The 20,517-nt window shown below is 41.2% G+C and overlaps 1 protein-coding gene across 1 annotated transcript in view; it reads left to right on the top strand.

Annotated features, from left to right (window-relative positions):
• Positions 1 to 20,517, top strand: part of KCTD9 (potassium channel tetramerization domain containing 9) — a 54,064-nt gene that overhangs the window by 21,667 nt on the left and 11,880 nt on the right. Inside the window, exons 7-9 of the mRNA XM_080672617.1 lie at positions 8,223 to 8,290; positions 8,379 to 8,474; positions 9,656 to 9,805. Coding sequence (XP_080528743.1) covers positions 8,223 to 8,290; positions 8,379 to 8,474; positions 9,656 to 9,805 — 314 coding nt within the window. The remainder of the gene's footprint in view (positions 1 to 8,222; positions 8,291 to 8,378; positions 8,475 to 9,655; positions 9,806 to 20,517) is intronic.

The following is a 20,517-nucleotide window of genomic DNA, read 5'->3' as shown; positions in this document are numbered from 1 at the left end:
ACAGAGCATGATTAATATTTCTTATTATTGTAGCTGGTCCCCAATATTCTATTTCTTCCCCTAACATAACCACATAAAAATTACAAGTCAATTCTATATAATAAAGATGTAATATGCAAATTGACTGTCACACCCTTGCACAAGATAGCCACCACAAGATGGCCGGCAGGGGAGGGCAGTTGTGGGCAATCAGGCCAGCAGGGCAAGGCAGTTAGGGGTGACCAGGCCACTAGGGGAGGGCAGTTGGTGGCGACCAGGCCTGCAGGGTAGAGAGGGCAGTTGGAGGCGACCAGGCCTGCAGGGGAGGGAGGGCAATTGGGGACGACCATGCCTGCAGGGGAGGGCAGTTAGGTTCGACCAGGCCGGCAAGGGAGGGCAGTTGGGGGGGGACCAGGACTGCAGGGGAGGGCAGTTGGGGGCGACCAGGCCTGCAGGGGAAGGCAGTTGGGGGCGACCAGGCCTGCAGGGGAGGGAGGGCAGTTAGGGGCGACCAGGCCGGCAAGGGAGGGCAGTTGGAGGCGACTGGGCCTGCAATTGAGGCAGTTGGGGTCGATCGGACCTGCAGGGGAGGGCAATTGGGGGCAATAGGGACGGCAGGGGAGCAGTTAGGTGTCGATCAGGCTGGCAGGGGAGTGGTTAGGGGGTGATTAGGCTGGCAGGCAGAAGTGGTTAGGGTCAAGCAGGCAGGTGAGCAGTTGGGAGCCAGCAGTCCCGGATTGTGAGAGGGATGTCCGACTGCCGGTTTCGTGGTATCGGGCCTAAACCGGCAGTCGGACATCCCTCAAGGGGTCCCAGATTGGAAAGGGTGCAAGCTGGGCTGAGGGACCACCCCCCCCCCAGTGCACGAATTTCATGCACCAGGCCTCTAGTTATAGAATAACTACCCTTGAAACCACTTGAAGACTTGCTGAACAGAATGCCTGTGACTATAATATGAAGAAAAAATCATGTCAAGACTGGAGGACATGTGAAATGGGCTCATCCCACACTATGTATGGCAGTTAGAATTTGGAGGGATATCTGTCCTACCAAGGTCCTCCTGAGGAGCGAGGGAAGAGATGCCACTATGATATCTGGCCAGCTCTCTCCCGGACAGAAGTTCAGGCAGATGCCATTGTCCTTTTTCCAGCTATCCCCCACACAGCTGTGGTTGCATAGTCAAAGTTTATAGGCCTCCAAATGACTGAATTTGGTCTGACTTAAGGAGTGGTGGGGAGCGTAGTAATCTGGAGTGTACATGCCTATTCATCTGCCAAATTATTGCCATGTGTGTGGGCCTAGGGTGCCAGAGACTTGATTTTTTAAAGAAAACCTGGAAATCTAAAATTTTATCGGAAATCTGATTTTGAAAACCCATCAGAATCAGCTTGGGATGGGGAGGGGTGCTAGCTTATCATTTGTGTTGTAAAATGTTTTTATTTTAGCTGTCTACAAATATCCTATCTAATAAAAGAGTAATATGCAAATTGACTGTACCTCCGCTACACCACAAGCCATGCCCACCAGCCACGCCCACCAGCCAATCAGGAGCGAATATGCAAATAAACCCAACCAAGATGGCTGTGGCCACAGAGAGCAGGAGGGAGGCTTGGGTTTCCCCGGCAATGGAGGAAGCCAAGCTTTCTGCACACCCTGGCGGGCCCAGGCCTCCACTCCAGGCTACAAAGTTTCAATTATAGAAGATAAATAAATCCCAACAGAAATGGCTGCTGCCACAGAGGGAGCAGAAGGCTTGGCTCCGCTCCAGGCTACAAAGTTTCAATTGTAGAAGATAAATAAATCCCAGATACCAGGGCCTCCACTTAGGTCGCCACGGAGGCGTGGCCGACCTGCAAACCACCACAGGCCCCTTGCCCAGGTCACCCCATGCCCCAAGGGAACCCCCACCCTGATCCGGGACACCCTTCAGGGCAAACCGGCTGGCCCCACCCGTGCACCAGGCCTCTATCCTATCTAAAAAAAGAATAATATGCAGATTGACCATCACTCCAGCACACAAGATGGCTGCCCCCATGTGGTCAAAGATCCTGCCCCCATGTGGACACAAGATGGCCAGCAGGGGAGGGCAGTTGGGAGGGACCAGGCCTGCAAGGGAGGGCATTTGTGGGCGATCAGGCCAGCAGGGGAGGGCAGTTGGGGGAGATCAAGCCTGCAGGGGAGGGCAGTTAGGGGTGACCAGGCCGGCAGAGGAGGGAAGTTGGGGGTGACCGGGCCTGCAGGGAAGGGCACTTGGGGGGGACCAGGCCTGCAGGGGAGGTCAGTTAGGGGTGACCAGGCCTGCAGGGGAGGGCAGTTAGGGGTGACCAGGCCTACAGGGGAGGGCAGTTAGGGGCAAACAGGCTGGCAGGGGAGCAGTTAGGCATCAATCAGGCTGGCAGGGGAGTGGTTAGGGGATGATCAGGCTGGGAGGCAGAAGCGGTTAGGGGCAATCAGGAAGGCAGGAAGGCAAGCAGTTGGGAGCCAGCAGTCCTGTATGTGAGAGGGATGTCCGACTGCCCGTTTAGGCCCGATCCCGGTAAGATCGGGCCAAAACGGGCAGTCGGACATCCCTTGAGGGGTCCCAGATTGGAGAGGGTGCAGGCTGGGCTGAGGGACACCCCCCCTCCCCAGTCACGAATTTCGTGCACCAGGCCTCTGGTTATTATTATAAAAATAACCAGTGATCCACTTTTTTATACAACCTTTTCCCTTCAGCAACTGTACCTCTAATGGCTACCCGCTCCTGATTACATTTTAAGACTCTGCTGTAGGCATTCTAGGGGCTCTTTGAAGCTTCCTCTTTTCATTTTTCCTTGTGTCCTTGATAGCATTTCATGCCCTTCCTGCTATCTCTGACTTCAGCAATGCAGGCTATTAACAAGCTGTTCATGTTTCTCTGCCATTGGTCTTTTATATTTAGTTTTTCAGCAAACAGAGCTCTCTCTTGATTCACTTTGTGTAGTGTTGTTTTGAATTAGTACAGTTTCTGTACACACAAACTCTTTACTTTGACTATAAATTGCCCCAAATAATTACATGCTTTAAAATAGTCTACAGTGATTTATTTATCTTCTTCCCACGTACTTAAATAACATTAGTTCTTGCTCTTAATTTGTGCTCTCGTCAGTATGTTTTTTTTGTTTACCTTCATCATTTCCTTCTGTTCTTGCCTTTAACGGCCTTCACTTTTTCCAATGAGTCATGTCTTCCTTTCCCTTCTTTCATTTGTCTTCAAAACCATTCTTTCCCTGACTTAAATAATCTTTTCTATATTTTTTAGCTAAATCTCACCTCAATTCAATTAATATACTAACTTGAGAACTTTTCTAGTATTTCAGTACCTATTTCCCTGAAGCTAACATGAATTTTCTGAAACCCAGTTTGATATAGGGAAAAAAAGAATGGTCTTAAATATTAGAAAACCTGTAATTTAATAATAATGTAAAACATATAATTTAATATTAAATAATGATTTATGGAGGACCTACCAAGTAGTTGCCAAGTATTATACCAGATAATAAATACACATTATTGTTTAGATTTTACTTTTTTTTGTTTATAGGATTTTTTTAATTTAATAAAACTTTATTGTTCAGATTATTACAATTGTTCCTCTTTTTTCCCCCAGGGCTCCCCTTCACCCAGTTCCCACCGCACCCTCTGCCCTTACCCCCTGCCACTGTCCTCATCCATAGGTGTACGAATTTTGTCCAGTCTCTTCCTGCACCCCCCACACCCTTTCCGCCCCCCCAAGAATTGTCAGTCCACTCCCTTTCTATGCCCCTGATTCTATTATAGTCACCAGTTTATTCTGTTCATCAGATTTTTTTATTCACTTGATTCTTAGATTCACTTGTTGATAGATATGTATTTGTTGTTCATAATTTTTATCTTTACCTTTTTCTTCTTCTTCCTCTTATTAAAGAATACCTTTCAGCATTTCATATAATACTGGTTTGGTGGTGATGAACTCCTTTAGCTTTTTCTTATCTGTGAAGCTCTTTATCTGCCCTTCAATTCTGAATGATAGCTTTGCTGGGTAGAGTAATCTTGGTTGTAGGTTCTTGCTATTCATCACTTTGAATATTTCTTGCCACTGCCGTCTGGCCTGCATACTTTCTGTTGAGAAATCTGCTGACAGTCGTATGGGTGCTCCCTTGTAGGTAACTAACTGTTTTTCTCTTGCTGCTTTTAATATTCTCTCTTTGTCTTTTGCTCTTGGCATTTTATTTATGATGTGTCTTGGTGTGGTCCTCTTTGGATTCCTTTTGTTTGGGGTTCTGTGCGCTTCCTGGAGTTGTAAGTCTATTTCTTTTACCAGGTGGGGGAAGTTTTCAGTCATTATTTCTTCAAATAGGCTTTCAGTATCTTGCTCTCTCTCTTCTTCTGGCACTCCCATAATTCTGATGTTGGTATGCTTGAAGTTGTCCCAGAGGCTCCTTACACTATCTTCATATTTTTGGATTCTTTTTTGTTTTTGCTTTTCTGGTTGAGTGTCTTTTGCTTCTTTGTATTTCAAATCTTTGACTTGATTCTTGCGATCCTCTAGTCCAGTGGTCGGCAAACTCATTAGTCAACAGAGCCAAATATCAACAGTACAACAATTGAAATTTCTTTTGAGAGCCAAATTTTTTAAACTTAAACTTCTTCTAACGCCACTTCTTCAAAATAGACTCGCCCAGGCCATGGTATTTTGTGGAAGAGCCACGCTCAAGGGGCCAAAGATCCGCATGTGTCTCGCAAGCCACAGTTTGCCGACCACTGCTCTAGTCTACTGTTAGATCTCTGTATGATATTTTTTATATCAGTCAGTGTATGCTTAATTTCTGGTTGGTCCTTTTTCATATCCTCGAGGGTCTTGCTAAATTTATCGGCCTTTTCTAGAAAATTCTTGAAAAACCTTATAACCGTGGTTTTGAACTCTATATCCAGTCATTTGCTTTCCTCCATTTCTTTCATTTGTGATCTATTTCTTTGTCTCCACATTTTGGCTACTTCCCTGAGTTGATGAGTGGCTTTGTGTGCTAGGTGTCCTATAGGGCCCAGTGGCTCAGCCTGCCCAGTTACCTGAGGTGGACACTCTGGGTGCACCCCTTTGTGGGCTGTGTGCACAGTCTTATTGTAGTTAAGCCTTGATTGTTGTTGGTATCACTGGGAGGAATTGACCTCCAGGCCAATTGGCTGTGAGGATCAGCTGTGTCTACACTGGGAGAACTGCTGTGCTGGAAACACCCTTATGAGACAAGACTTGCAAAAGCCTCTGTGCTCAGCTTGGATGGGGTGGAGTCTCAGGGCAGAGCAGACAGCATTGGTGTCCCGTCAGCCCTGCCCTAATAGGCCCCTGTGCCTCAGTGTCCCGTGCTAATCGCTGCAAGCACTTCTGAGAGAAAGCCGCCCTCAAGTTCCATCCGCTGCCAGACAGTCCAGTTTCTCCCTGAATGAGTCTGGGTCCCCAGAGTCTCGCCCGGAACTGGAGTTCAGCACAGTTGGGAGCTTTTGTCTCCCTCCCGCTTGAGAAAGCCAGCCGTGCACTCAGTTGCCAGTCCTCTCCACGCGCACATCTCAGTACCTCTGCCTCCGGCAGCTCCTCTGAGTCAGTGCGCTTTTCTCTTTCCTTCTAGTTGTAGAATTTCCACTCAGCCAGCCTTCCTGTGGTTCTGGATGATGTCCATTTTGTCTTTTAGTTGTAGTTTTGAAATTGTTGTGTGAGGCAGCAGTTTAGATGTTTACCTATGCCGCCATCTTGGTTTCCCCTACACATTATCTCTTTTAATATTTATGACAACTTTGTGAGCATGGTAATAATATCCCCATTTCACAAATGTGGAAGCTTTAGTTAAGAGAAAGATTGTAGCTTCTTCAAATCAAAATCTGAGCTGGGATCAAATCCAGATCTTACTGGTGCTAACAGAAAATACACTAAATATCACATCCTTTCCTAAACTGTCCCTCAGGGGGCAGTTGTATTTATAAGGCTTTCCTGGAAGTTTTTAAGGTTTAGTTCTGAGCCTAGAATTGGACAAACATTCTTACCACACTCCCTGGGAGGTTCTGATTTACTCATAAAAACTTGGCAAACTGAGAGTGAGGCCCCTAGAATCTCGTTTTGCTGCATTTCTACCAGGGACAGATACTGAAGTGTGGCTGCCCCTTCCTGAGGAATCCAGAGAGGAAGCCACTCTGGTGTGGACAGAAGATGTTGTCCCAGAGCGGCTACCTGAGTGGTGTGCTGGTCCTTAGATGGCCTTTGTTTTGCAATTGGAATATTGGAGGTGGCATTGAGTTTCCCCAAAAAAGATTGTAATCTTTTCCCCAGGTAACTGCTGTGGTTTTCTTATATCTAATTATAGTTACCCTTATCTTGGAAACATTTGAAGGGAGAGATTATACCTTTTACTATCTTTGTAATTCTTCAGTCTCTTTTAAAAAAGTAAACCTAGTCTACTGAATGACTGAAGTCTTCATTTTAAAGAAAATGTATCCCAATTTTATTCCCACACTAGAGGCCCAATACATGAAATTTGTGCAAGAGTAGGTCTTCGCAGCTGCGGCAGCTGCCTCAATCCCTCCCTCGCAGCCGGGGTGGCTGCCTTCATCCCTTGCAGCTGCGGTAGCTGCCTCAATCCCATGGCTGCAGCCCTGGCTTCGTCTGGAAGGTCGTCTGGACTGCCATTGGTTCGATTTGCATATTACACTTTTATTATTATAGACTAGAGGTCTGGTGCATGAAATTCGTACACTCGGGTGTGGGGCGTCCCTCAGCCTGGACTGTGAGAGGGTGTATGCCAGGCCAAGGGACCCCACCGGTGCACAATCAGGGCCAGGGAGGGATGAGGGAGGTTGGCCAGCCAGGGAGGGGCCACGGGAGGGCTCCAGGGCATGTCCAATCCATCTTGCTCAGTCCTGATCAGCCAGACCCCAGCAGCAAGCTAACCTACTGCTCAGAGCGTCTGCCCCCTTGTGGTCCTTGCACGTCATAGCAAGCGGTTGAGCAGTCTTAGCATATCATTAGCATATTACGCTTTGATTGGTTGAATGGCCAACTGGACGACCAGACACTTAGCATATTAGGCTTTTATTATATAGAATACTCAGATGAAAAGTTTTATTGACAGATGTGAGAAAGTATATGTAATAAGTCACCAAGACAATCCACAATTTTCTTTACCAAACTAAGAAAAGTAAATGATAGATTAAAATCCCTTTTATCTTTTAGAAATTTTTTTTAAATTGATTCTTTTATAAAAAAGGTTTCACCCTAACCAGTTTGGCTCAGTGGATAGAGCATCGGCCTGCGAACTGAAGGTTCCCAGGTTCAATTCTGGTAAAACGCATGTACCTTCGTTGCGGGCACATACCCAGTAGGGATTGTGCAGGAGGCAGCTGATCAATGTTTCTCTCTCATCAATGTTTCTAATTCTCTATCCCTCTCCCTTCCTCTCTGTAAAAAAAATCAATAATATATATATATAAAAGGCTTCTAAATTATACTTTTGACTTTTGCTTTGAAGTTTACTTTAATTCATTTCTATAATTTCCTAATTCAGTAAGTCTAAGATATTTGGGACAAACCCATTTAGATCTGTTCCACTGGAAAGGGCCAATGAAATGTTAAGGTTAGGTAAACTATTTTTTATTGGATTCACATTCAAACCACTATATCAATTATTTGAGGAATGTATGGTGTTAGGATTTTTTTGCCTATGGCTTTTTTATAGTAATTTTTAGAAATGATTTTGAAATATGGAAGCCTTTCTTTCTATTTCATTAGTTTTTCACATTTTTTCTTTTGATAAATGTAAACTACCTACTTTGTTTTACAAATATTTTAAAATATCCTATTATGTTCTAAACAAGAGTTATTTTTCTTCAATATTGATTGATAATCTACTTGTTGAATTTCACTTCTTTTGTGAGATTTAACATAAAGAATTATATAAATATTAAAATGAAGTTTTCTGCTGAAACCGGTTTGGCTCAGTGGATAGAGTGTCGGCCTGCGGACTGAAAGGTCCCGGGTTCGATTCCGGTCAAGGGCATGTACCTTGGTTGCGGGCACATCTTCAGTGGGAGGTGTGCAGGAGGCGGCTGATTGATGTTTCTGGCTCTCTATCCCTCTCCCTTCCTCTCTGTGAAATATCAATAAAATATATTAAAAAAATAAATAAATAAAATAATTAAAAAATATATATATAATAAAATGAAGTTTTCTGTAACAGTCAACATCATTTTTATTATGATAGGGGTGTTGGAAGAAGCCAGATTTTTTGGTATTGACTCATTGATTGAACACCTAGAAGTGGCAATAAAGGTAAGGCTCTTTCTACACTAGCAAATATTACATTTGCTGTAGCTATCTCCCATAATGCTCCACTAATTTCTTAATATCTCTTTTCAAGAATTCTCAACCACCAGAGGATCATTCACCAATATCACGAAAGGAATTTGTCCGATTTCTGCTAGCCACTCCAACCAAATCAGAATTGCGTTGCCAGGTAATTAAAACAAACATTTAAATGAGTTATGTCAGCAAATCTGTGAGTAATGTTTTACGTTCTTGTAGGATTTTTTTTTTTTTGCTTCGTTTTCTTTTTTCATGCAAGATATAACCTAATTATAGGCGATAGCATTGATGCAATCCCAAATGGTTAGCAAAAAAAGAGATATGTAATAGCTTTTTTTAGTGTCCAGTTATTCAAGTTATACCTCACATAGAAGTCTTTGAGTAGTGCATAGAAATTTCAGCAATTAAAATAAAACATCAATTGTTTGTATAGTTGTGCATGACTAGTCAGTGGCAGATACTTTTATGTTTATGTTTATAGCATTAAAGTTTTTAAAAACCACAATATTTGCTTTTCAAAAAGAAACTATCTTGAATTGTTTAAAAAATTATCTATATATATAAAACCCTAAGCGACCTTTGACCGGTTGCTGTGTGCTCCGCACAGGAGCTGCCCCCTGGTGGTCAGTGCGCTCCCACAGTGGGAGCACTGCTCAACTGACCTACAGGCACCAGACACTGGGCTCATGGCTGGCAAGCACTGCTGCCGCGGCACAAGCCTCTCCCCCCTCCACAGCAGAGCTACTGAGCAGTGGCGGCAGGCAGAGCGGGGCCAAGATTAGCGGGAGTGGTGCAGAGCCCGGCCCGGGCTCAGGCTCCTCCCCGGCCGCCTGCTGTTTCATGCACTACTACATCCCTTTGGGGATGTCGGACTGCCGGTTTCTGCCCAGTCCCCACAGGCCAGGCAGAAACCGACAGTTCGATGTCCCCTAAGAGGTCCTGGATTGCTAGAGAGCGCAGGCCAGGCTGAGGGACCCCACCGGTGCATGAATCCGTGCACCGGGCCTCTAGTTTAAATATAATTAGGTTTAACAAAAATAATACTAGTCAGCAGGTATGTGGCTAACAGAGATCTCTCTTTAGAAAATTCTGCACATAAATGGGGTATAGCCAGGCTGCATTCTAATGTTAATTGCAAACAGTTTCTTTTACTAGAACCCAGTCAGGACACTGATTTTATATATCTAAGTTCCATTTGATCATGTTTTGTAATAAATTCCAAATGACTGAACCACCAATTGCTTCTAAAAAACTTGGTGGTTAGGTATAGTAATTAAATTTAATGTAACAAATGGTTTAAATATGATGACAGTTTGTGTTTTTTAATTTCAGGGTTTAAACTTTAGTGGTGCTGATCTTTCTCGTTTGGACCTTCGATACATTAACTTCAAGATGGCCAATTTAAGCCGCTGCAATCTTGCACATGCTAATCTCTGCTGTGCAAATCTTGAACGAGCTGATCTCTCTGGATCAGTGCTTGACGTAAGAATCATTTTTGGTTACAAGAGAAAATTAAATAGTTCGTTTATTGAGCATACTCAAAGAGCAGAAATTACATCTATCTCTTACTGAAGCATTTACTTAAACACTGATAAAACTGAAGGCTTTAAAAGTGAAATGGGTTGGTTTTGTAACTTTGGCTCTCTCTTTCTCTCTACATATATTTGTATATGTGTTTACATGTAGGTACGTGTAGATGTGTGTGTGTGTGCACATATGTATATGCATGTATGTATGGAAAAATTACCTGTGTTAATTTGAGGTTAGATGATACATGTAGAACCAACAGTGAAATTTACTAACTTCTAGCTTTAAGTTTCTTAATACCAAGTCCCATGTCTGCATATGTCTATATGTCTTTTGACTTAACATCACCTAATATAGTACTTGCTTTTAGTAGTCATTGAATAAATGTTTCTCAAATTTTATAATTTTGGAAGTAGACTCAAAAGCATGATGTTAATCCTTCCAACCCATGAACTACAGTATAGTCTTCCTCTTGTTTATATCTTCCTCTATCTCTTTTTTTAACGTCCTGTAGTTTTCTGAGTACAAGTCTTTTACCTCCTTGGTTAAGTTTATTCCTAAGTATCTTAATTTTTTTTGTTGCAATGGTAAATGGGATTGTTTGTGTAGTTTCTCTTTCTGAGAACTCATTATTGGTGTATAAAAATGCCATAGATTTCTGGGTGTTAATTTTGTAATCTGCTTCATTGCCGAATTCATATATTAAATCTAGTAGTTTTTTGGTGTGAAGTCTTTAGGGTTTTCTATGTACAATATCATGTCATCTGCAAATAATGGGAGCTTTACTTCCTCCTTTCCAATTTGAATGCCTTTTATTTTTTTCCTCATGTCTGATCACTGTGACTAGAATTTCCAGTACTATGTTGAATAGGAGTGGTGAAAGGGGACCTCCCTGTATTGTTCCTGATATTAAGGGAAACGCTTTTAGTTTTTTCCCATTGAGTCTGATGTTGGCTGTAGATTTGTCATATATGGCCTTTCTTACTTTGAGGTATGATCCCTCTATTTCCACCTTGTTGAGAGTTTTTATCATATATGGTTACTGGATTTTATCTAATGCATTTTCTGCATCTATTGATATAATCATGAGATTTTTATCATTCATTTTGTTTGTTATATATCACATGTATTGATTTGTGAATATTGTACCAACCTTTTTATCCCGGAATAAAACCCACTTGGTCATGGTGTGTGATCTTTATAATATATTGCTGTATTTGACTTGCTAATATTTTGTTAAGGATCTTAGCATCTTTGTTTATCAGGGATATTAGCCTATAATTTTCTTTCTTTGTAGTGTCTTTATCTGGCTTTGGAATTATGGTAATGCTGGCCTCATGAAAAGAGTTTGGAAGTTTTTCCTCCGCTTGAGTTTTTTAGAATAGCTTGAGGAGGGTAGGTGTTGATTTTTCTTTGAATGTTGGGTAAAATTTGCCTGTGAAGCCATCTGGTCCAGGACTTTTGTTTGCTGGGAGTTTTTTAAATTACTGCTTCGATTTCATTAGTTCTTACCAGCCTATTCAGTGTTTTCTGATTCTTCCTGATTGAGTTTTGGAAGATTATATGTTTCTGGGAATTTGTCCACTTCACCCAGGTTGTCCAATTTGTTCACATATAGTTGTTCATAGTATTTTCTTCCTATCCTTTGTATTTCTGTGATGTCAGTTGTTACTTCTCCTTTTTCATTTCTGATTTTATTTCTGTCCTCTCTCTGTTCCTTGATGAGTCTGGCTAAAAGTTCATCAATCTTTTTCTTTTTTTTAATCCTCACCCAAGGATATTTTTCCATTTATTTCTTAGAGAGAGTGGAAGAGAGAGGGAAAGACAGAGAGAAATATCAATGTGAGAGAAACACATTGATTGCCTCCTGCACGTAACCTGACGAGGGCCCAGGCAACTGAGGTATGTGCCTTGACTGAAATAAAACCCAGGACCCTTTGGTCCCAGGCCGGCACTCTATCCACTAAGCCAAACTGGCTAGGGCAGGTTTATCAATCTTGTTTATCTTTTAAAAAAACTAGCTCTTGGTTTCATTGGTCTTTCTTTCTTTCTTTCTTTCTTTTTTTTTTTTGTTGTTTTTTTGTTTGTTTGTTTGTTTTTGTCTCTATGTCATTTATTTCTGCTCTGATCTTGATTATTTCCTTTCTTCTATTTACTCTGGGCTTTATTTGTCATTCTTTTTCTAGTTATTTTAGGTGCAGGGTTAGATAGTTTGAGATTTTTCTTGCTTCCTGAGGTAGGCCTATAATGCTGTGAACATCCTTCTCAGGACGGCTTTTACTGTGTCCCATAGATTTCGGGTTGTTATTTGTTCATTTTTGTTTGTTTCTAGGAAGTTTTCTTTTGTTTCTTCCTTGATCTCATTGGTAACCCATTCTTTGTTTAATAACATGCTGTTTAGTCTCCATGTGTTTGAATATTTTTGAGTGTTTATATTGTAGTTGATTTCTAGTTTCATGCCATTGTGATCTGAGAAAATGCTTGATGTGATTTCAATCTTCTTGAGTTTATTAGACTCATTTTGTGTCCTAATATGTGATCTATCTTTGAGAATGTTACATGTGCACTTAAGAAGAATGTATATTCTACAGCTGTGGGATGAAATGTCCTGTAAATATCAATTAAATTCATATGATCTAGTATGTCATTTCAGGTCACTATTTTCTTGTTTATTTTTTGTTTGGAAGATGTATCCAATGTTAACAGTGGGCTGTTCAGTTCCCCTACTTTGACTGCATTGCCTTCATTCTCTTCCTCATAATACACCAAGAGTTTCTTTTTATATTTACTAATAGGTGTTCCTATATTGAGTGCATATATTTTTACCAGTGTTATGTCCTCCTGTTGGATCAATCCCTTTAGTATTATGTAGTGACCTTTGTTTCTTTTATAGCCTTTGTCTTGAAATCTATTTTGTCAGATATAATATTGTTAACCCAGCTTTTTTGTTTGTTTGTTTCCATTTGCATGGAATTCTTTTTCCATCTCTTCACTGTCAGTCTGTGTGCATCTTTTGTTCTGAGGTGGGTCTCTTATGGACAACGTTTATATATGTGATGTTTTCTTATCCATTTAGCTGTCCTATGTCTTTTGATTAAAGCATTTAATCCATTTACATTTAAGGTTATTATCATTTTTAAAAATCTTTATTGTTGAGAGTATTACAGATGTCCCTCTTTTTCCCCCATTGCCCTTCTCCACCCAGTTCCCGCCCCACCCCAGGCCTTTACCACCCTACTGTCTGTGTCCATAAGTAATCTCTTTGGTTAATCTCTTCTGCTCCCTCCTCCCCACTTCCCTCTGAGATTCATCAGTCTGTTTCATGCTTCCGTGCCTCTGATTCTATTTTATTCACCAGTTTATTTTGTTCATTAGATTTCTTGTTCATTTATTTTGATTTTTAGATTCAATTGTTGATAGATATGTATTTGCTGCCATTTTATTGTTCATATTTTTTATCTCTTATTATTATTACTATTATTATTAAAGAATTCCCTTAAACATTTCATGTAATACTGGTTTGTTGGTGATGAACTCCTTTAGCTTTTTTTTGATTGTGAAGCTATTTATCTGACCCTCAATTCTAAATGAGAGCTTTGCTGGGTAGAGTAATCTTGGTTGTAGCTCCTTACTATTCATCACTTTGAATATTTCTTGCCACTCCCTTTTCACCTGCAAAGTTTCTATTGAGAAATCAGCTGACAGTCATATGAGTGCTCCCTTCTAGGTAACTAATTGCTTTTCTCTTGCTGCTTTTAAGATTCTCACTTTGTCTTTAACTCTTGGCATTTTAATTATGATGTGTCTTGGTGTGGGCCTCTTTGGGTTATTCTTCTTTGGGACTCTCTGTGCTCCCTGGATTTGTAAGTCTAATTCTTTCACCAGGTAAAGGAAGTTTTTTGTCATTATTTCTTCAAACAGATTTTCAATATCTTGCTCTCTCTCTTCTCCTTCTGACACCCCCATAATGTAAATGTTGGTACCCTTGAAGTTATCCCAGAGGTTCCTTACACTATCTTTATATTTTTGGATTTTTTTTACTTTTTGCTCTTCTGATTGGGTGTCTTTTGCTTTCTCATATTCCAAATTTGATTCTTGGAATACTCTCTTCTACTGATGAATTTCTATAAATTATTTCTTTTTCAGTCAGTGTATGATTAATTTCTGCCTGGTCCTTTTTCATGTCTTTGACATTCTCACTAAGCTCCTTGAAAGTCTCGTGAAGATCCTTTAGTAAACTTTTAACCATAGTTTTGAATATTGTATCCAGTAGTTTGCCTTCTTCCATTTCTTTTATTGTGACATGTTTTTTGTCTCTACATTTTTGCTCCTTCCCTGTGTTTGTTTCTGTGTATTAGGTAGAGCTACTATGTCTCCTGGAATTGGTAGAGTGGCCTTGTATAGTAGGTGTCCTGTAGGGACCAGTGGCTCAGCCTCCCCAGTCACCTGAGGCTGGCACTCTAGGTATGCCCCTGTGTGGTCTGTGTGCACAGTCTTATAGTTGAGCCTCAATTTTGGCATCACTGGAAGGGGTTGACCTCCAGGCCAGTTGGCTTTGAGGACCAGCTGCAACTACAGTGGGAGAGCTGCTATACAGGATACATCCCTATGGAGCAGGAGTTGCTTCAGTGGGGTACTCACTGAGTCTGCCTCTTGAGTGTGTCACTCGGGGATGTGTAGAGTTGTAATCTGCTATGGTCTGAAGATGTCCACTGAGTTCACTGGCTCTAGTGCCTCCAGGGAGATGCAAAGTCAACCACTGCCTGGGGCCACCCTGCAGGAGCTACAGAAAGATCTGCACATGGCTGCTATTTTCTATTTGTATTGGGCTTGGAAGTGCCTAGGCGAGCCCCATCTGTGAAGCAAGGCAAGATGGTGCTAGTGCCGGGTCTTGGGCCTTTTATTGATAGGTTTGGGACATGTTGTCACCAGCTGCAGCTTATTTGAGAGATTTTAGCAAAGTCTGAAACCTGAGCCAGGATAAGTCATTCATATGGAAAAGCTGCTGCAGATAGCTTGGATGGGACTTCAAATTGGATGGGGTGGGGTCTTAAGGAATCCCCAGGGTGGAGCAGTGTGCTCCAGGCTGATGGAGACTCAGATATGGCTGCCAGTCAGCTCTGCAATAAGGGAGGTCCCAGCATAGGAATAATGACCCCTGTGAGCACCCCCATCTGGAAGAAAGCCGCCCCCAAGTTCCTGTCCTGATGCCAAACAATCTAGTTCAGCCGTGGGCAAACTACAGCCCGTTCGGCTGTTCTATCTGGCCCGTGGAGCCGAAAGAGTGGAGGGTTCTCCTGCTCTCCCCTCCGCTCCTTTACTTTGAATTTATATTAGTTCACACAAACACTCCATCCATGCTTTTGTTCCGGCCCTCCAGTCCAGTTTAAGAACCCATTGTGGCTCTCGAGTCAAAAAGTTTGCCCACCCCTGATCTAGTTTCTCCCCATATGTGTCTGGGTCCCCAAAAGCCACTGTTGCTGGAAGTCTGAGTAACTTTGTGCATCAGCCCTTTAAATGGAACACCTGGGTCTCCAGCAGCCTCCTTGTCACTCAGCCACAATCCCCACTCATTTTACAGCCCGTAGTTGCGGGAACTTCACTGGATCCTTGGGCTGGGGGCTGGTGTGGGGCTGGGTCCCCTTGCTCATCATGGGCAGCCTCCACAGAGATGATCTCCCTCCCAATTAATAAAATGGCACACATGGGTGTTGGTCCAGCCCATTCCATGCCTCTGCCCCTCCTATCAGTCTCAATGTACTTATTTCTTTACTTCTCTAGTTGTAGGACTTCCATTCAGCCAGCTTTCAGGTGGTTCTGAATGATGGTTGTTCTGTATTTTAGTTGTAATTTTGATGTTGTTGTGGGTTGTACAGGCATTTACCCACGCCGCCATCTTGGTTATTATTGATAGGTACTTATTCATTGCCATTTTTTTTCTTTTTACCTATATTCCTCTATTTCTTTTTTTTTTTTTTTTTCAAATTTTTATTAAGGTATTATATGTGTACATATCTTACCATTGCCCCCCCCCACCCCACTCCCATACATGCCCTCACCCCCCAATGTTTTGCATCCGTTGGTTAGTCTTATATACATGCATATAAGTCCTTCAGTTGATCTCTTATTTCCCCCACCTCTCCCTAACCTTACCACTGTAATTTGACAGTCTGTTTGATGCTTTACTGCCTCTGTAACTATCTTTTTGTTCATCAGTTTATAATGTTTTTCATTATCCCCAAATGAGTGGGATCATGTGGTATTTTTCTTTCATTGACTTGCTTATTTCACTTAGCATAATGTTCTCTAATTCCATCCAAGTGCCTACAAATGGTAGTAATTCCTTCTTTTTTATGGCAGCATAGTATTCCATTGTGTAGATGTACCATAGTTTTCTGATCCAGTCATCTGCTGATGGGCACCTAGGCTGTTTCCAAATCTTAGCTATTGTAAATTGTGCTGCTATGAACATAGGGGTGCATATATCCTTTCTGATTGGTGTTTCTGGTTTCTTAGGATATATTCCTAGGAGTGGGATTACTGGGTCAAATGGGAGTTCCATTTTCAGTTTTTTGAGGAAACTCCATACTGTTCTCCACAGTGGCTGCACCAGTCTGCATTCCCACCAGCAGTGCACGAGGGTTCCTTTTTCTCCGCATCCTCGCCAACACTTGTCGTTTGTTGATTTGTTGATGATAGCCATTCTGACAGGTGTGAGATGGTATCGCATTGTTGTTTTGATTTGCATCTCTCGGATAATTAGTGACTTTGAGCATGTTTTCATGTGTCTCTTGGCCTTCCTTCTGTCTTCTTTCGAGAAGATTCTATTTAGGTCCGTTGCCCATTTTTTTATTGGATCCTTTATCTTCCTTTTATTAAGTTGTATAAGCTGCCTGTAGATGTTGGAAATTAAACCTTTATCAGTGATACCATTTGCAAATATGTTCTCCCATACAGTGGGGTTTCTTGTTGTTTTGTTGATGGTTTCTTTTGCTGTGCAAAAGCTTTTTATTTTGATGTAGTCCCATTTGTTTATTTTCTGTTTGGCTTCCATTGCCCTAGGGGCAGTATCACTGAAAAAGTTCTTTTGGCATATGTCTGAGATTTTGCTGCCTGTGGATTCCTCTAGTATTTTTATGGTTTCCCGTCTTATATTTAAGTCCTGTACCCATTTTGAGTTTATTTTTGTGTATGGTGTAAGTTGGTGATCTAGTTTCATTTTTTTGCATGTATCTGTCCAATTTTCCCAACACCATTTATTAAAGAGACTGTCTTGACTCCATTGTATGCTCATGCCTCCTTTGTCAAATATTAAATGCGCATATTGGTTTGGGTCGATATCTGGATTCTCTATTCTGTTCCATTGATCTATATGTCTGTTCTTGTGCCAGTACCAGGCTGTTTTGAGGACAGTGGCTTTGTAATACAGCTTGAAATCTGGTATTGAGATCCCTCCTACTTTATTCTTCTTTCTCAGGATTGCTGTGGCTATTCGGGGTCTTTTTTTATTCCAGATGAATTTTTGGAGAGTTCTTTCTAGGTCTGTGAAATACGCCGTTGGTATTTTAATGGGGAGTGCATTGAATCTATAGATTGCTTTGGGTAGTATGGACATTTTAATGATGTTGATTCTACCAATCCATGAACATGGTATGTTCTTCCATCTGTTTATATCTTCCTCTATCTCTTTTTTCAGGGTCCTGTAGTTTTCCGCATATAGGTCTTTTACCTCCTTGGTTAGGTTTATTCCTAAGTATCTTAATTTTTTTGGTGCGATGGAAAATGGGATTGCTTTTTTAGTCTCTCTTTCTGTAAGTTCATTGTTGGTGTATAGAAATGCCATAGATTTCTTGGCGTTAATTTTGTATCCTGCTACATTGCCGAATTCATTTATTAAGTCTGTTAGTTTTTTGATGGAGTCTTTCGGGTTTTTTATGTACAATATCATGTCATCTGCAAATAAGGACAGCTTTACTTCTTCTTTTCCAATTTGGATGCCTTTTATTTCTTCTTCTTGTCTAATTGCAGTGGCTAATACTTCCAGTACTATGTCAAACAGGAGTGGTGAGAGTGGGCATCCCTGTCTTGTTCCTGTTCTTAGGGGAAATGGTTTTAGTTTTTGCCCATTGAGTATGATGTTAGCTGTGGGTTTATCATATATAGCTTTTATTATGTTGAGGTATGATCCTTCTATTCCCACCTTGTTGAGAGTTTTTATCAAGAAAGGGTGTTGGATTTTGTCAAATGCTTTTTCTGCATCAATTGATATGACTATGTGATTTTTATCTCTCAATTTGTTTATGTGATGTATCACATTTATTGATTTGCGGATATTGAACCATCCTTGCATTCCTGGGATAAATCCTACTTGGTCATGGTGTATGATCTTTCTGATGTACTGCTGGATCCTATTTGCTAGAATTTTATTGAGGATTTTGGCATCTACATTCATGAGGGATATTGGCCTGTAATTCTCCTTCATTGTGTTGTCTTTATCTGGTTTTGGTATGAGGGTGATGCTGGCTTCATAGAAGGAGCTTGGAAGTGTTCCTTCCTCTTGAATTTTTTGGAATAGTCTGAGGAGGATAGGTTTTAGTTCTTCCTTGAATGTTTGGTAGAACTCTCCTGTGAAGCCGTCTGGCCCCGGGCTTTTGTTTGCCGGAAGCTCTTTGATGACTGCTTCAATTTCTTCCATAGTTACTGGCATGTTGAGCTGTTTAGATTCTTCCTGATTGAGTTTTGGAAGGTTATATTTTTCTAGGAATCTGTCCATTTCCTCCAAGTTGTCCAGTTTGTTGGAATAGAGTTGTTCGTAGTATTTTTTAACAATCCTTTGTATTTCGGCGGGATCTGTTGTTATTTCACCTCTTTCATTTCTGATCTTGTTTATTTGGGTCCTCTCTCTTTGCTTCTTGGTGAGCCTGGCTAGAGGTTCATCAATCTTGTTTATCCTTTCAAAGAACCAGCTCTTGGTTTTGTTGATCTTTTGTATTGTTTCTTTGATCTCTATGTCGTTTATCTGTGCTCTGATCTTTATTATTTCCTTCCTTCTGCTTACACTGGGCTTTTCTTGTTGCTCTTTTTCTAACTCTTTGAGTTGTTGGGTTAGGTAATTTATTACCCCTGTTTCTTGTTTTTTGCAGTAGGCTTGTAGAGCTATGAACTTCCCTCTCAAGACTGCTTTCGCTGTGTCCCATAGATTTTGGATTGTAGTGTTTTCATTGTCATTTGTTGTCATGATGTTTTTTATTTCTTCTTTGATCTCTCTGGTAACCCAGTCATGGTTTAATAGCATGCTGTTTAGTCTCCATGTGTTTGATTTCTTTGGGTTGTTTTTATTGTAGTTGATTTCCAGTTTTATGCCACTGTGGTCTGAGAAGATGCTTGATATGATTTCTATCTTCTTGAATTTGAAGAGACTTTGCCTATGTCCCAACATATGGTCTATCTTTGAAAATGACCCATGTGCACTTGAGAAGAATGTATATTCTGTGGCTTTGGGGTGAAATGTTCTGAAGATGTCAATTAATTCCATCTGGTCTAGTGAGTCATTTAGGATTGATGTTTCTTTGCTGATGTTTTGTTTAGAGGATTTGTCCAGTGGTGATAGTGGGGTATTAAAGTCTCCTACTATGATTGTATTGCTGTCAATCTCTCCCTTGATATCCTCCAGGAGTTTTTTTATGTATTTGGGTGCTCCTGTATTGGGTGCATATATGTTTACCAGAGTTATTTCTTCTTGTTGGATTGCTCCCTTTAGTATTATGAAATGGCCTTCCTTATCTCTTGTTATGTCTTTCAGTTTGAGATCTAATTTGTCAGAAATAAGTATTGCTACCCCAGCTTTTTTTTCAGTTCCATTTGCCTGGAAAACCTTTTTCCATCCCTTCACCCTCAGTCTGTGTGCGTCTTTTTTTCTGAGGTGGGTTTCTTGTAGACAGCAGATATAGGGGTCGTGTTTTCTTATCCAATCCGTTACCCTATGTCTTTTGATTGGGGCATTTAATCCATTTACATTTAAAGTTATTATTGATAGGTACTTATTTGTCGCCATTCCTATTCTTTAACCCTGTGTTATTTCTTCGCTTCCTGTTTCTTTCTTTCTTTTTTTTTTTACAGCAGACCCTTTAGCATTTCTTGCATTGCTGGTTTTGTGGTAATAAATTCCCTTAGTCCTTTTTTGTCTGTGAAGCTCCTGATTTCACCTTCAATTTTGATTGACAGCCTTGCTGGGTACAGTATTCTTGGATTCAGCCCCTTCCTTTGCATGACTTTGTATATTTCATTCCATTCCCTTCTGGCCTGATGAGTTTCTGTTGAGAAATCAGTTGTTAGTCTGATGGGGGTTCCTTTGTATGTAACTTTCTGTCTCTCTCTTGCTGCTTTTAAGATTCTTACTTTGTCGTTGGTGTTTGCCAATTTAATTATAATGTGCCTTGGCGTCGGTCTTTTGGGGTTCATTTTGCTTGGGACTCTGTGAGCTTCTTGGATTTGTGTGGGTTTTTTCTTCCCTATATCTGGGAAATTTTCTGTCATTATTTCTTCAAAGAGGTTTTCTATTCCTTGCTCAGCTTCCTTTCCTTCTGGAACCCCTATTATGCGGATGTTGTTTTGTTTCGTGTTGTCCCAAAGTTCCCTTAGACTCTCCTCCTGCCTTTTAATTTTTT

The sequence above is a fragment of the Plecotus auritus genome (assembly GCF_963455305.1).
Source record: "Plecotus auritus genome assembly, chromosome: 6".
NCBI lineage: Eukaryota > Metazoa > Chordata > Mammalia > Chiroptera > Vespertilionidae > Plecotus > Plecotus auritus.
This window is presented reverse-complemented; position numbering and strand designations above follow the sequence as displayed.